We start from the raw sequence: 17302 nt of genomic DNA on the forward strand, positions 1-17302 counted from the left end.
ACAGGCAGCACACAGGTGTATTATACACGACTAGGATACGACACTCGTAGTATTTTCTGAACGTAACAAAGCTATAACATTGCGCGGCTAATGTTCATGCTGTTTTGAGGAATTTTATGCATAGCTTCATGTGTAGACTCACTGGATCTAAAAATAAAATTATTGTATCCCTAACTGACATATCACAGAGTGACACAAGGTACTTGTCTTGCTTCTGGAAGCACTGGACCCGCAGTCTATATGTTTTTTAAAAATACACTGTTTGGTTTTATTTTTAGCATAGGTGTCTGTGCTGATGCTTTATCTGCATCTCTTTTAAATGTTTTTGTATTGCTTTTTATGTTTTGTATTGTTTTTTATGGACCAATGTGTCTGAAATAAAAGGTGATTGATTGATTGATCGCCATGAATGAAAGTGTCTCAACGTCTCCACGGGTTCCTTCCTTGTGTGCAACTCCTGGGAAAACACAGCAGTTGCCTCAGACAGGGACAACCTCTCTGTAACCCCCCCCCCACCCCCCTGCGTGATACAGACAGGTTACGCAGGCCCTGGAAGGCCCATACGACAGGTGCAGACCAGATAGTTGGGTACATGTTGAGTGGTTATATTTGGGACAGCTGCCGTAGGGAGTAATCACAAAACAAGCTGTCTAAATAAGGCGGCTCGGAAAGGGGGGGCATTTCTGCTCAAACGACTGGTAATAGCTGGTTGGGCGACATCCCCCAAGTCCCTCTCTCTAGTACTAATCAAGAGTTTTAATGTGGGTCATAGATAGAACTGGATCAATGCAATTTAATGCAATTTAAGTGTAATTAAATGCTAGGAGTTTATTATATCAGGGGACGGGGGGACACACCCCCCCCCCCCCCCCCCCCCCCCAGATATTGTTGGGAGTCTTTAAAACCACCCCCAGCAGTCTCCCACTGTGGGGTCACTATGCATCCTATTCACAATTGGGGCCCCCCAAACACTCAGTGAGCACGGTCACCCCTCACCCACCCCTCACCCCCTCAACTGCGTGTGTCTAGCTACAGCTGGGCTGCGGGGGAGATGTCACGTAGGCTACACAGACGCACAAACTAGTTTCTCAGGCGTCAACATGCATGGACACACGCCATTCATTCACGTCAAACCGCAGCAGCCCACAGTGGCTCCTCTGTGGCTTATCACGTCAAAAAAACACACATTTGAAACGCTGCTACAATATGCATAGCGATGGAAATCAAGAATTATTCCGCCCACACACACACACACTGTACGGGACAGCAGAGTTATTATAATGTGAATATAGGCCTAGTTTAAGCTACAGCTCGTTAGCATGTCTTCAGTGGGTGTTTGCTTGATTCTTTACCGGGAGTCGACCGGAGGATGATCTGATGGGTTTCGCTGTCTCGGGTCCGTGGGGGGTTGAGTACAGGCTGTTGTTGTTGGCTCTTTGTTCCGCCGCGGAGGTGTTGCGTATCTGGGTGAAGTAGCCGGCCGGTACCGTGCTCATCGGCGGGCTGGACAGTCCGAAGTCGGTCTTCACTCCTCCTCCGGAGGCACTGTACAAAGCCTTCATCTTCTGCTGCGCACAGCCGGTCAGAGAGGCTGCTGCCCGGCCAGAGCCAGCCGGGGAGACGCCTGCAGGCATCCGCATCATTTTCATGAATAGGCTCAATAAAGTAAAGCGGGTCCGCTCAGGCGAAGGGAGAGAGAGGTCTGCTGTTAACGTTAGCCCAAGCGCGGTGCAGATTATAATACGCTCCCCTGTGTTAACAGCAAGCTAACGTCACTGTTGCTGCTGGCCTGCTGGCGAAATAGATTTCAACCCTGCTGCGATTGTAATAAGAAAATGTCACACAGCTGAAATCAGCATGTTACAGTGCAAAACGCATGAATTAGATTTGGTGTAACGTTATCTCGAAATATTTTTGTCAGTTACTAAAATAGCGACAGCGGCTTGGTCAGCGCTGTTATCCTTTGTCCGGTAACGTTAACGTTGACGCAACAAATTACAGAGTAAAAACTTGCCTTGCGGGTTATTATTGCTGGCCAGATAGAGGCACAATTCAGAAAAAGTCCAGTATTTCAGAGTCCAGTTAGCAGGAGGCTCGTTGCTTTCATTGAGCAGTAGGTTCAGTCACTGACTGTGTGTGTGTGTGAATCCCTCAGATACACACGGAAGACGAGGCTGGCTGTGACTCCTGTCTGTCCACCTCCGAGCTCCGCTCTCCATACAAGGGGGACAAGAGCTGTAGAAGAAGAACAGCCTTTTTACCGCCAAACTTCGTCCCGCGAAATTTAGATCTCCCGCGGTTGGAACTGGTTTCTGATTTGCTGACGGCACGCTCGGCTTGTCACATTTGCATAAAACAGTTGTATCTGGGCGTGGTCTGGTCTTAAAGCGACAGCAGCTGGGTTGTGGAACAGGGTGTTCTTTTGTGACCAGTCTGGACCTACACAGACAATGACCACTTTATTATTTTCAATATGAATGATGAAGATTGGTCTGTACTACCTAGTAAATATACATAGTCATATTGTTGTAACGTTGTTGTTACCACAGTCAGTAGTTACATTGTTAATGCAAGCCAGGAAAGCATATTTCACAAAGATTTGACCTACATTTTCAATCATTCTAATGGCATTTTAAAATATTTTAGATACATGTCACAATTCAAACGTGTGCTTTGTAATAATGTATAAAAATCCCTCTATCTGGACAAGGGCGACGGATGAAGAGAGCAAATGTTCCTCTCTATTTAAACACTGGTGCATTGTAGCCTATTACAAGGTGTTGCTCCTGAGGATAATTTGTGGATTATAATTGGATTCATTCAGTAACACTCTTGCTTATTGGCTCAGAAGAGATATTGAAAGAAAACAACCCCCTCCCTCCCCCATCCAGCCCAGCCCAGCCCAGTCCAAGCCATATGACTTGACCCCTAATGGGGTAAACTCCCAACGCTGGCAAGCCTATTGTCATGTGTTAAAGAGAGTTAAAGTTCCCGGGAAATCACCATATCCATGATGGTCCATTCACTTCAGATAGTTGATAATGACACTACAGAGGGTTGAGGGGGAGAGGGATGCTGACAATGTTGCCTGCTTAAGCATATTGTCACCCTCTTAAAATGATGGCCTAAGTCACTTTTTCAAGTTTTTCAGAAAACATAAAAAACTGAACCAAATACAGAATTATATGATATTTATTATTCATTCCACAAAAAATGTTATGACAATAGATGACTATTGACATACAAATAACACTGTCTGTCAATTAGGCTATGTAACATAAAACGATTAGATGACTGATTAGGTGACTTTGGCCAATTTACAAACATGCCACTGTGACTTAGGCAAAAAAAACTGACTTAGGCCTGACTTACAGTTGCATTCTATGTCAAGCGTGTGACTTAGGCCGTTTTATTTTTGCTTAAGTCACATTGTCTTAACTTAGGCAAAAATAAAATGGCACACGCTTGACATAGAGGCAATTGCACTACCAGGTAGGAACAGCATGATCTTTTCAATTAAGGACTTAGGCCATTTTACCAGAGGGGGCCAGCATCATGAAGACATGATTTAGGCAAAAATATAATTTTCCTCAAAATTGACTTAGGCCATTATTTTAAGAGGGTGATTGGACCTCTTTTATGCAGTCTATGATTGGACCACACAATTATTATTTTTATATTTTTTGCATGTTTTTTTTAGCGGGGGTTCCTATCTGGAGGCAACGCCAGGGGAGCACGCGGAGAACATGCAGACTTCACATAGAAAGGCCCTTTTTGACGACCCCACCTGGGCCGTGGGCACTGAGGACATGGGAATGGGCCTCAGTGCCAACAGCGTCCCAGGCGGGAATCGAACCCAGGACATTCTTGCTGTGAGGTGACATGGCTACCACTTCATGGTATCACTTCCTCCATGCCCCCAATCTTAGTTCAAGGCTGACAGCGGTGAGTGTCACAATTGTGATATCATCAGTGATGTCACTTGAGCAATTGTGATGTCATCAGTGATGTAACTCGAGCAGTTGAGATGTCAATCGAGCAATTGTGATGTCATCAGTGATGTAATAAATCCTTCCTGGTATGAGCCGATGGAGTTGCACGATGGTGCCTAGGTGGGTGGTGTCTGTCTGTCTGTCTGTCTGTCTGTCTGTCTGTCTGTCTGTCTGTCTGTCTGTCTGTCAGTCAGTCCAGAGTCTCCACCCTATAGGAATCGAGATCCCTAGTATGGTAAAACATTAATTTCATATCAGCAGTGTTGGGGCAATTACGTAACCTGATACTCCTAATTGGTTTCGTTTTCACAAACCGTGATATGAATGATTAGTTTAATGATACAATTTGCGGTAGTTGGGTGCATTCAAATCTCAGTAGCTTTTTAGTTAACTACTTTGTTAATTACAATCTACATATTCATAGTATTCTCATGACTTTCTTTGCCATAGCTACAACATGACACAATATATAGCCTAATGTCACAGCTCATTGGCCGCAGTTGTCAGTTAATGAAAATCGCCTGCTTTTGATTAAAATCATGTGTGGTTTGTGATCAAGAGGTCTGCAATCAAATAGAAATGTAGCATGTCCTTAAAACACATCCTCGGGTTGCCCAAGTGAGGATGACTACATAGTCCTAAAATAAAACTCAGTGTCAGTTAATTTGTACCTCTGTCTAACATATGATTCCACTTTCCTGTGGTGTCGCCTATTTGGAGTTGAGCTACTTTTTGTTAAGTAGTTTTGTTTGACAAGCTAAAAACCTTTCATTGTGAGACGTAACTATAATTGGGTAAACTACAGTTTTAAAGTAGTTTCCCCAACACTGCATATCAGTGACTTAATATTAAGTCTATGTACTCAATTTTACACTGACTGGCATTGTATTAATAGCTTTCAACAGAGAAAGAAGAACCCCTCAGGTTCAGGTGTTAAGTCAATATGCTCCGTGTGTGTTTAAGGCTCTTGTGAGTCTAGTGTGAAATAGCTCACACTGGCTGCTCCGTATGGCTCAGGCAAACAGAGGGACATGTTGTCATCCTCCATACAGAGTGTTCACAGTAATGAGAGGGTTCTTTCTGCCAGGGGGCTTGAAGTGCTTGGATTTTGAGAAGAAAAAAAATCAAGTCCTGGAATACCTTGAAAATAGCAACAACAACAAAAATAACAAGGTGCTTAAAAGTAATTGAATTTCAAATGAACCGCATACGTTTTAAATGAGTTATTGGACCTTACGCTATGGAAAAGCATGCGTCCAGCTGTTCATCTGTCTCATTTGTGTCAGGATTCCCCCCTGCCTGCGTTAGGGTAGTTTGGGTCTCTGTGTCTGTGTTTTTTTAGTTGTTTACAGTTTATGCTGCAGACGTCAGGAGGCAATATGATGTTTCACAAGCTTGTGCAGTATCAGCTCACTCCCCTAAAAGAGCCGATCATGACAGTGATCGACACCTGTCAATCATTCAATCAATGGTAAAATGGCCTGCATTTATATAGCACTTTTATCCAAAGCGCTTTACAGTCAGTAGGTACATTCACCCATTCACACACCGATGGCGGCAGGTTACCACGCAGGGTGCTGGCACACCAACGGGAGCAATTTGGGGTTCAGTGTCTTGCCCAAGGACACTTCGACATGCAGACTGGAGGAGCCGGGAATCGAACCACCGACCTCTTTTATCCAAAGCGATTAGTGGACGACTCGCTCTACCTCCTGAGCTACAGCCTGAGCTACAGCCACCCAAATGACCAGTCAGTCATTTGGACAATCTTCTTAAACTCAACCAATTACTGTCATTTAAGATTGTAATTTTGAAATGACAATGTGTTTACTTGGAAAGAGTATATTTTCCCTTTTGGTGTGTAAATTCAATCGCAAGTTTAGTGTTCGATTTCATTTAAAGTAAAAAGATCTTTAAAAAGTACTCAATTGAATTGTTTATATCTGTAGAGTGTAGACACTCCTTGAAAACGGGGGGAAAAAAATAATTGAAAAAGTACTTGAAAGTCGTTGAATTTCATGTTGTAATGTCTGTATGAACCCTGTAATGATGGCCTTTTGTTTGACATGACACAACTTATTCATGACATAATGGACTCCTCACATTATGAGCTGACGTTTAGGCTGTGTCAGTGTTGCCTTGTCCTCCGTGTCAGAGGGGGGCACTCTGACGTTTAGGCTATGTTGCCAATGTGGAAGGGGTGCGTTTGACGTCAAAGCAACACTTGACCTTTCCTGGGTTCATTGTCGTGACATCCATCTATGGGTGAGGAACAAGCTTATCTCCTGTCCTGCTTGCATTCCTGGGATTTCAACAAGATACAAGTCATCGCATGCTCAACCAACAACCCCATCTAGTGGTGTTTACTGGCATCACATCTGCAATACAACAGCCTCAAGCATCAGTCCTGCTTAATCTACTTGAGGTTGTCTTCTGTGGTGCAAACACTGTGACAAACACTGCCAAACATTCCGCAAGGATACAAGAGAACGTGTGTGTGTGTGTGTGTGAGACTTGACTTGTCCTCAAAGACTTGAGATTTGACTTGGACTTGAGATTTGGGACTTGTGAACAATCTTTATTTTTGTGTGTATTAACATTAAGGAAATGTATATTAATAATAATGTCAACTAATCAACAGCTGATGCTGTATGCTAATAGATAGTGTGTGGATAATACAGTGGCCTACATGCTTTGAATCTCTTAGTTCGAGCTATGCAGTGTTCTAAGCAGACTGGATGGTATGCAGCAGATGATAGAACACTCACCCATAAGAGACTTGACTTGGACTTGTGACCAAAGACCTGAGACTTGACTTGGAAAGACTTTGCTTAAAAGACTTTGCTCTTTACATCGATAACCCTTTCCCACCACTAGATGGAGTCATAGTCTCATCACTGGCCAGTGTGGCCACATATTGTAGGTTAGAACAAGCTCTATTTTGTATGTTGGACTGTGTGTCAGTGGTTCTCAAACGTTTTCAAGGACCTCTAAACTGACACAAATGAGTCCACAGACCCCCATTTGGCCCTGTCACACCATTCAGTCTCTCCCTCCTAATTGATACATCTTTTGTTCTGTTCCTTTCTGTTGTCTGTTAGGTTATTTCCCATTCGTTTGAGCTAATAAGTTATTGTTGTAATTTTGACTTTGGTGTATGACTCCCCTCGGCTCAATGAAGTAACACACGAGGGGAGTCATATATCAAAGTCAAAGTTACAAGAATTTATGAATAACTAAAACTAAGAGGAAAAAATAACTAGACAACACAAACTAGGAGGGAGACTAGAGACTGAATGGTCTGAAGGTCTTCTGCCCAGTGAGTGCACCGGGCCCAGGTGCACCCAATCAGCCTAACGACCCCAACTAGCCTGGGTGAACCCAGCCTTCAACGTGACATCACATACGATGTCTGTAACGTAAGTTTCTAATATAATCACAAAAGGAGAGGGAGAGGAGGGAGTTGCACTTCTATTCCTCCTACAATGTAAAACATTTGGAAGAAACAAGGAATATTTACTTCAAGTTGAACTCTGTAATTCCACACTTCAAAGATCTTAATGAGCTCTCAAAATTAAAAAAAAATTAAAAGTCCTAGGAGAAGGAGACAGGGCTTACCTGTCTGTCCAGTAGAGAGCCCCAGGGATGACGTATTTTTGTAGTCAGAACGCGGAAGTCCCGGACTTCATGGTTCTTCACTGTTTCTTTCTATGGGATTTTTGAATGGGTTTTTGGCGCGATGCTTCAAACAAGGTCTCTGGGCACCGCAAGCTTAATCAAACGCGAACCAGTGTTCAGCAGGATAATCTTCACACATGAGGACAACCTGAGGGACAGTGAGTGACCCCTAGTGACCCCTAGAGACACTGATATGTTTGTTGTTTCTTGATACTTTGGCAATATTGTTGCTATCACATTCATGCCAATAAAGCCAATTTGAATTTGACTGAATGCTCTGAAGGCTTTTACAGTCCAAGGAGTACAACACCGGGCCCAGGTGCACCCAATCAGCCTAAGCATCCCAACACCAGGCTCCTCCTGCAAGACGAGGCCACAGGAGAATAGGAGGGTCGCCACAATCCATGACCAAAATAGTCATAATTAGATTCTGTCATTGTTATGGATGGAATTCTAGTGAAAATAAACGATTACCCTTTTTTTGACGGCGACCCCCTGGAACCCCCTCAAGGACCCCTGGGGGTCTCCAGACCCCACTTTGAGAGCCACCGGTGTGTGTGTGTGTGTGTGTGTGTGTGTGTGTGTGTGTGTGTGTGTGTGTGTGTGTGTGTGTGATGGTTGTCTGTTATCCATTGTTTTTCTATTCTTGTAAAGACTCAGTAAATAACAATATAAGCTAACATGATACACACATTTCCCACTGAGATGTGTTGGTATGATGAGATGCTGTTAGTAGCGCACCATAGACCCATTTTCACAGCAACCGTTTTCAGGAGGTAAAGCAGGAAGTAAAGCTGGTGCAACCAATACCATTCCATGTAGGCGTTCCAGTGCCAGGTCCCTCATTGATGTGATTGGTTACACCCACTTCACTTCCTGCTTTAGCGCCTCAAACGGTTGCTGCATGTGAAATGGGCCTATGCCCTGCTTTAGTTCATAATATCTAATGCCTGAAATTCCGGATGAATCCACAAGGTGGAGTAGCTTGTTTGGCTTTTGAGACCAAACGTGTGTAAGTATGGCATTCTCATGTCATTCCAAATAGCCATGTATCATCAGACAGCGGCTTCCGTTCTTAGTTATTAATACGTTTGACTTTTTTTTTATGATTAATGCAGCCATACCCAGACTATAACATTCATTTTATTTGAGTGAGTTTGGCAGTATGGTATGGCATTACAGGTCACATAGCCTATACTCCTCAGCCTCCAAGGTCATCTTCCCTAACACACACACACACACGCTGATCTGATGTCATAACTGTTGATACAGCGTTACTAAAAAGCAACACTTTTCGAGATGTTTTGAACGGTTGTATGCGACTTCTCATGCATCCTCTGTTTCGATAGACAATGTCGGGTGGAGTGTCTTCATATCTGGCCCTGGTGGAGTGTCTTCATATCTGGCCCTGGTGGTTGAACATGTCTATGGAAAAATAGAGACACTCGTAGGAAACTCCCTCCGTTTGATTTCCCACCACACAACCTCAAGATTCTTCTGAATACATCCTGTTGTATCAGCGTTTCACTGTCATCCGAAGCCTAAAGAAGCACGTCAACATCTCCCTGCACCTTCTGAGGAACATCTGCCATCAAACCCATCAGAATGAACAATTCCATCTCCTCCAAGCTGTTTCACAACATCTTTTCTTTTTATTTCATTACATAAGAACGCAGTACATACAAAGCACACTTGATCGTAACGAGTTTATGAAACTCACAGCACAACTGTCTGTAGAAATCAACACAATCCCTACAAACATTTACAATCGACTCTAGTATAGAGTTCTGATTATACCTAAGGTGACCCCCCCCCCCACCCCCAACCCACCCACCACCCACCCACCATTCAGGAAGGACAGCACCTTCTACTTGAGCTCCACACTGGCACACCTTGCACACTCACAGGAGATGTGTACACATTCTCATTCAGTTGCAACAGCCTCCATCCACATCATTGCAAAACAGATGAGAGGAGGGGGGGGGGGGGGGGCGTGACGTGGTGGTGTAAGACTCGGGTGTAGAAAATGGGGTGTAGCTAAAAACACCGTTTGGCCCACAAAATTGGTTTTGGAATGTGACACGCAAAAAAAAAAAAAGGGAAATAAAAGAACAACTATGCATGGATACACTTCTAGCTATAGGGAATCTGTGCTTGGGAAGGGGGGGTGGGAGGGGGTTCGTACAAACAGTGTCCTTTCACATCTCAAAGTATGCTTTCAGCTTTGGTTGGTTGATTTGTCTGTCCGCCGGCCAAAGAATGAGTCTGGTCCTGCGGCATAACACTACTGTCATCTAGGAAACAGTCCGCTTCTTTCTGTCCTTTCTTTCTTTCGCCTTCACCCCCTCCTCCTCCTCCTCCTCCTCCTCCTCCTCCTCCTCCTCCTCCTCCTCCTCTCCAAATACCTATCCCACCCTTTCTGCCCCTCTTGTCCTCTTGGCCGGAGTGAAGTGGAGACATGTGTTTCCCTGCACCTGCACGGAGAGAGAAAGCAAGAAAAGTGAAGTCAGATCTCTCCCTCCTCGCCCGCCCGGCCCGCCCGCCCTCCCTCCCTCCCTCCCTCCCTCCCTTCGGAGGGGAGCAGACAGACTGGCGCCTAGCGTGGAACGTTCATGAACCCCAGGCAGATAGCAATGAATCCGCCACACATTCACTGGCCTGCCTAATTGGCAACCACCATGGTGAGTGTGTGGAGGCTATGGGAGACCCTTCAACTCCTTCTGCATATCAATAAACCCCCCCCCAAGACGATGTCAGTTGGTATTTACGGGGCTTTTATTTCAAGTTAGAAAAAAACACAAACAAGAACTCTGTCCTCATTCTGCACAAGAAGAACGTGCCGGCTGTGTAGCCCATGCACAGCCACATTTGACATCTTGTGATTTGCATGCATTTACATAGATATGTTCGTCTATGACACATGTATGCATAGAAAACAAAAACAAAACATACCGTATCTGTTATCACCCTTCTAATGGCACAACCGCCCCTCTTCTTTGGAGAAATTGTGAGTGAGATCTGCAGTCTGAAGGGAAAGCAACACAGAGAGAAGATGAGGTCAGAGTTGCTGGCAACGCTTGAACACTGATATCATCAAATAGAAGAAATTAGTAATTGTCTGTGCAGAACATTTCCCCCACATCATGCATCATCACATATTCGCCCACGCCACATGATCAGCTACTGTAACACTGTTACCATATGAGCACCAAGCACACACAGATGCACGTTGTAGAACTTATTTTCAAGAGACAACAGTTTCACCAGCAAACGTAGGCTATTACCAATCCAGAAAGAATTGACCTATAGGTTAAACCTTAATGTATGTTATTGATTCCCATAGGGGGGGGATTTATTTTGTCTCTATAAAGAGTTTAGTTGAGACAGATCGCAAAACTGGAGCTGGTAGTGTTCCAGTGTCTTGCTCAAGGACACTTCGAGCAAGAATGATGTTTTAGCCTCTTGATGAAGGACAACCATATCGGTCCACCTCTCTCTCTCTCTCTCTCTCTCTCTCGCCTCCTCACCTGTATTGAGAGCACCATGTCCGGCGTGGCTGTGGTGGTGTCCGCCTCCAGCGCGATCTGCAGGTCGAAGATGTAGTCGATGACGTGTTGCAGGATCTCCACCTGGCTCACCGTCTGGTTCTGCGGGATGCTGGGCACAAGCGCCTTCAGCTTGGAGTAGCAGTCGTTCATGTCGCACAGGGCGCCCACGGGCTCCTCCAGCAGAGACACAGGCTTATTATTCCGCGTGATGGCGAGACTCTGGTCCGAGATGCAGCGCACTGCCTTGTAGCAGCTCCTCACCGAGCGCACAGGACTGATGGCTTTCATGACGACGAGAGGAAGCGGTGGGAAAATACGCACACAAAAATACGCGCACACAAAAAAATAAAACCCCGCACGGAACTCAGTTGTGATGTAAGAAGTTGGTGAGTGATGATGGTTTTCTCCCTGTTGGCGCTTCCCTGCCCCCTGTCCTGACCAGCTTCAGTGCTGTGGCAGCGGTGTCAAGTTAAGCTTTTATACACTGCGCGCCTGTTGACGCCCCCTTCCTCGCATATAAATAAACCCCCTGCGCTCTGATTGGCCCGCGTAAAGATTTCCTGACGGGTTTGAGGAGCGTGACGGTTTTGATTGGCTGATAGTATCGCCTACTGGGGGAGGGGGGGGGGGGGGGTAGGTGAAAGAATGAGGAAATGAGGCTGGGGTGCCCCTAAGGCGATTGTCCATCAATGATCATCCACCTCTTTCAGGTAGCTACATTGTAGCTATTTGAAATAGACATCACTTATCCAAAGCTTTCAGAGTGTTAATTGTCCGGCGGCCAGCAGGGGGTCCTTGCGGGGTTTCCCAGTTAAATAGTTTAATTTCACAATTTCTCCACTCCCTAAGTAGTGCAACAAGACAATAGCTATTGCTTTGATTGGCTGACCGCACTGCTCCCTCCCAACTGACAGTGTAAACACTTATAATGCTGTAATAAATCATATCTACACCAACAATCTTCCCAGAATTCCTCTGGAGCTTATCAAACGGATGTCCGCGTTCTAATGTATATTTATTTGCCTATTATTTATTAGATCCCTGATATGAGACCGTTTGTGAACCCTTGACTTGCAGCAGGCTAAATCTGATTGATTTGAATGGTGGAGTCAGAAGCAGTCCATTGTCACCTCACCAGCGGAGGAGAGACAAGCTCGTAAATGACAGGGCAACACTATCAAATGGAATGATTAATACTTTTAATCTTTTATCACCACACCACGTTGACACATTCAACAGCAGCTGTTTGTCTCTTGACTTGTTTATTCCCTCTGCACCAAGCTATGATATTGAATATGGGGACAATATAGGTAAAAGGTCAGTGGGTCAGGTTGTTTGGAAATGAATGAATTGCTAATAATGTATTACTAATTATCATTAATAATAAGTGACTACGAATGAATCGATTGAGCATTTTGTTGGCTTATCCTCCTCCTATAGGCTATGTGAGCTGCATAGTATAACTCAAAATGTCTGTAAGTACCATATTAGAGCACAATGAAGCTGTCAAGTCACTATGAATACACAATGGCAAAATCTAACCTCCTGCGGGAAATTATTGCATGAAAATACATTTTAACAATTCCATAGTTTGTTCCCTTTTGGTTTACATCAAAGTTCGTCCCCTTCTGCTCCTATTTGGGTCTTATTTTCCCCTTTTCTCACAAGCCTGTTTTGTGGAGGAATGCGGGCCTGAGCCAGCTGTGTGTCCTAGCCCGGCCCAGCTGTGTTGATCTAACGCGCCAGTCCCAGACATGCTGGCGCCAGCCTCCCGACGTCATCCATTCACCCCGACGCGCACTCCCCTCTCTGGCAGACGGCCCGCCCTCCCCCGTGCGCCGCCAGAGAGGAGCAGAGCACAGGCGCTCACACACCCCATTGGCCGACTGCGACTGTCACTCAAGGAAACTCCCTCCTCCTCCTCCTCCTCCTCCCTCCTCCTCCCGCCCCCTATCCCACTGCACTCCCAGAGGAACTCAGAGAAGTTGGAGAAATAAGTAGCTACCCAAATCAAACGTTGCATTTAGATGCATTATTACGATATACAATATTTCCAGCGTAATAATAGTTTGTTCGAGCAGATAGACAACCTGCGTGAGTGATAGCAAAGCAGTTGCAGCACACATCCAATATTTAACAATACAAATACGAAGGACTGTGGTGGTGCAATCATTTTAAGGTTAAGGTGTTGTTTGGCATGACAGGATTTAAATATCTATTCAATCAACAATAATGACTGTTATTGAATTAATTAATTAATTAATGACTGAATGCTTTTTTCACTGTCAAAGTTGTTGAACCACTATTTCAAATGAACGCTCATCATCGGCCAACGGGTGCCAGAGTATAATCCTCAGTTGTGCGTTCATATTTCCATTGACACACCTGCGGTAACAGGTGTGCGTTTATCAGGAATTTGGCAACGACTTTGAACGTGTCTGATCCAATCAGAACTGAGAGGGCCGAACCTATAGTATCCATGTCGTAAATCATATTTTATGGGTGATGCTGTAACGGCGCTGACAGATGTATTCTCTCGTCGGCACCTATAAAAAGAAACAAGAAAAACAGTGTTTAAAGATGAGTGGCAAACTTAGCCTATACATATTGAGAGTCTTGCATTTGTTGTGTTCATTCTCTGGACACATTTGTGCGTAATTACGCCCGGCTGGACGTATCCATCCCGTGCATGCAGTGGTTGAAACAGATGTTCATGTCAGCGCTGGCTAAGGTCGCTATACCCACTGCCTTGTCTCGCCAATCATGTTCCCCCCCTTTGACCCTTTATGACAAGTCAGTCAGTTAAGAGCAAAACCACAATATTGAACCGTGAGAGCGGAGTTTGCTCGATTGCTATTTTAGAAATAGATTTGGTGAGCGGCGCCGACTATCCAAACAAGACTTTGACCTCAAATATCTTTCTTAAATATGTCAAGTGCAGGACAAATATTGTCCTAAAACTCCCATGTCGGGTGGGAAAATAATGATTAGTATTTGCTGACTGCAGCAAACTGCTGGGGCAATAGATTATTGGATTTGGGATTAAGCCTGCATGCTGACTGGTGTCAGCATGGTTTCATGATGCCCGTGCTTGACCCCCCCTGACCCCCCCCCCCCTCTACTCCTGACCCCCCCCCCCCCGCCAACTCATTTAAATCCATGTTCATTTTTAGGCAGGAGCAGCTATTTCTAGAATCTCAAAAAACATGCCAACACAGTAGCTTGCTCTGGTCCCCATGGCAGCGTTTGTATTGGCTGTCTGCGGATTCCATAGCTCTCAATCCGTGAACACACACTGACACACACACACACACACACACACACACACACACACACACACACACACACACACACACACACACACACACACACACACACACACACACACACACACACACACACACACACACACACACACACACACACACACACACACACACACACACACACACACACGCACGCTGTGTGTGTCTGGGCAGGGATCAGGTGCTCGTCGGAAAGGCCCCGGACACAATCGGGTCTCTCTTTCAATGGATGGGAGAATTCCTCCCCTGGCGTCAGTGAGTCTGCCTCTCTCTCTCCGCTGTGAGTCTGCCTCTCTCTCTCTCTCTCTCTCTCCCTCTCCCCTCTGCTCCGTGCAGCTGGACGCACACAATCAAGCCATCAACAATCGCCATGCATAATTAGCAGCGCCCCCTCCTCTCTCGCTCTCCCTCTCCCTTCTCTCTCTCTCTCTCTCTCTCTCTCTCTGACTTTCTCTCAATTAAATTTCTATTTCATACTTTATTGACAAAAAAGTGTCAAATAATGGAAAATCCTATAGCCTATAACAATAGGCTGAAACATCTGTTCCATTTGCGTGACTGTGTAAATTAATATAGGCAAATGTGTGTGTGTGTGTGTGTGTGTGTGTGTGTGTGTGTGTGTGTGTGTGTGTGTGTGTGTGTGTGTGTGTGTGTGTGTGTGTGTGTGTGTGTGTGTGTGTGTGTGTGTGTGTGTTTTGGCACTACCTTGCCCATCAGTGTTGCGCTGTAAAGCAACTAGTAATGTAAGATTACAATTTCCAAAATGTAATTATATTACAGTTACTAATCCAAGTACCCTCAAGCATTACATTTCTCCAGTGCTGCACAGGCCTAAAACAAAGTGTGGAGATGATAGGTCTGGCTATGTGAGACTTCTGCGTTGCCAGAACACAATTCGTTGTTTGTCCTAAACTAAAAAGTCAGCAGTTTGGCTGATTGTTGACTCCTCCTGTAAGGTTAATTATTGTTACAGTAAAGTAGATTCAGTCCTAAAAGGAGCCGGCTAAACAGGTTGTACCTCACTTGACCTTGGGGGAGTGGGGGGGGGGGGGGGGGGGGGGGGGGGTAGCTAAAGTAATATAGTAAACGTAACATAACTATAACTTTTCGTAATTAAGTAATTAGATTACTTTTTAAAGGAGTAATCTAACAGCCTAAACACTGCTTGACCATGGGTTGCCATGTAAGCCCCCCCCCACCCACCCCCCCCTGGCCTTCATTGGGCCTTACAGCCTTTAAACACTCCCGACAGGACACAGTCATCTTTACCCAAAAGAAAACCTTTCACTTAACAACGCGGACGTCAACAAAGGGTCTCTTTTTCAAAATAAAATATAAAAAACAAAAAACAAAGCGTCACTTTTCCAACAGAACAGAGTGCAGAGAGGAACGAGGGTCATCTTGTGAGATGACACAGAGGAGAGGGAGGAGAGGGAGGGAGGGAGGGAGGGAGGGAGGAGAGGGAGAGATGGAGGGAGGGAGGGAGAGATGGAGGGGGTAAAGCACCATACTGTTATGTGGAGAGGCAGGCTTGTATACAGAAGGGTATCTCTTTCTTCCACAAGTACAGGCCCATCTCAGGCATAATTAAAGTGGCAAAGAAACAGTGAAACTTAATTCTTTGTCCGCCTGTGTGTGTGTGTGTGTGTGTGTGTGTGTGTGTGTGTGTGTGTGTGTGTGTGTGTGAGTGTGAGTGTGTGTGTGTGTGTGTGTGTGTGTGTGTGTGTGTGTGTGTGTGTGTGTGTGTGAGTGTGTGTGTGTGTGTGTGTGTGTGTGTGTGTGTGTGTGTGTGTGTGTGTGTGTCATGCAGGAATCCTCCTCCTCTCCTCCGTGTTCATCAAAGACGCTACAGTGTTCTCCTCCAGCTTTGAACGGCCCACGCTCCCCCAGAGCCTCTGTCCCTGCTGACCTGGACCACTCATGACAGACAAGAAGGACGTTTTGTGCCAAGTGTGACTTTTTTTTTGTTTTTTTGCGTAGGCCAATTGTTAATTATGTTTTGTGTGTGTGTGTGTGTGTGTGTGTGTGTGTGTGTGTGTTATGCGTGTGCCTGTGTCTATACTCATCCATTCATCATTCATCTCAGTTATTCTTTGGAACAGAATAGGAACCACTTTTATTTGCATAACCCCCGACAGAAATAGGCGACATTGTGTCTATGTAAATCCAACTGTTTGTACGTTTGGCATCATTTGATTATTACAGCACTCGAGGAGTGCATAGTGAAAGTGAGAGACAGGTGTTGTTTTCACGTTATCTATTCTGGGAACGTCGGGTTATCATTCCTATGGTGGCGTCAGATGGCCATGGCCCTGGCTGGGAATATTGGACTGCTCTGTTCATCCAGGAACACAGAGGCAAGGCAGGTGTGATGCTCCAGCCAGAAGGTCGTGAAGTCCATGGTCTCTCTGGGCAAAAACAAGCAAGCTGTTCTGCTCGCCGTGTGACGGCTGAGCAGAACATGGCGGCCGGCGCCGCTGTTGTGTCCTTTTGATCGTCCCTGACAGGAGAACGAGGAGAAACATCTGGCTTCACGTAAGCATCGTTAAGGCCAAACTCAGACATCGTGCTTCTTGATCCCAGTGTGTGGAGTCCATGCTATTATAATGTGTAGGGCCCTTTTCTCAGGCCTGCTTGTGATGAGGAGCTATAAAACATAACTGAACTGTTAGTTGAGGGTGATTTGATTGTTCGTAATTGTTTGCAATGGCTGTCGGACTGGCAATGTATACGCCCATCTCTTATGAGCATTATTATATATGGATGGATGCGTGACTTT

General features: G+C 45.3%; 2 protein-coding genes across 2 annotated transcripts in view; both read right to left on the reverse strand.

The window, feature by feature from the left end:
* e2f2 (E2F transcription factor 2) overlaps positions 1–1643 on the reverse strand; it is a gene marked incomplete at both ends in the record, with an annotated part of 64433 nt that extends 62790 nt beyond the window's left edge. The window contains one exon of the mRNA XM_083633813.1: positions 1353–1643. Coding sequence (XP_083489939.1) covers positions 1353–1643 — 291 coding nt within the window. The remainder of the gene's footprint in view (positions 1–1352) is intronic.
* An 8417-nt stretch (positions 1644–10060) lies between these two features.
* Positions 10061–11659, reverse strand: id3 (inhibitor of DNA binding 3). The gene is made up of 3 exons (XM_083633907.1): positions 11198–11659; positions 10623–10695; positions 10061–10144 (listed from the first exon to the last, which is right to left on the reverse strand). The coding sequence occupies exons 1-2, from the start codon at positions 11504–11506 to the stop codon at positions 10642–10644; spliced, it is 363 nt and encodes a 120-aa protein (XP_083490033.1). The 5' UTR covers positions 11507–11659; the 3' UTR covers positions 10061–10144; positions 10623–10641.
* Positions 11660–17302: the final 5643 nt, after the last annotated feature.

This window comes from Poromitra crassiceps (genome assembly GCF_964638095.1).
Source record: "Poromitra crassiceps genome assembly, chromosome: 3".
Taxonomy (NCBI): Eukaryota; Metazoa; Chordata; class Actinopteri; order Beryciformes; family Melamphaidae; genus Poromitra; species Poromitra crassiceps.

What these genes read in the sequence shown, in the direction of transcription:
- id3 (XM_083633907.1), bottom strand. Translation starts at nt 11,506, where the DNA reads ATGAAAGCCATCAGTCCTGTGCGCTCGGTGAGGAGCTGCTACAAGGCA. An exon ending in ACATGGTGCTCTCAATACAG is followed by an intron (nt 10,696 to 11,197) that starts GTGAGGAGGCGA and finishes CTTTCCCTTCAG; the next exon opens with ACTGCAGATCTCACTCACAA.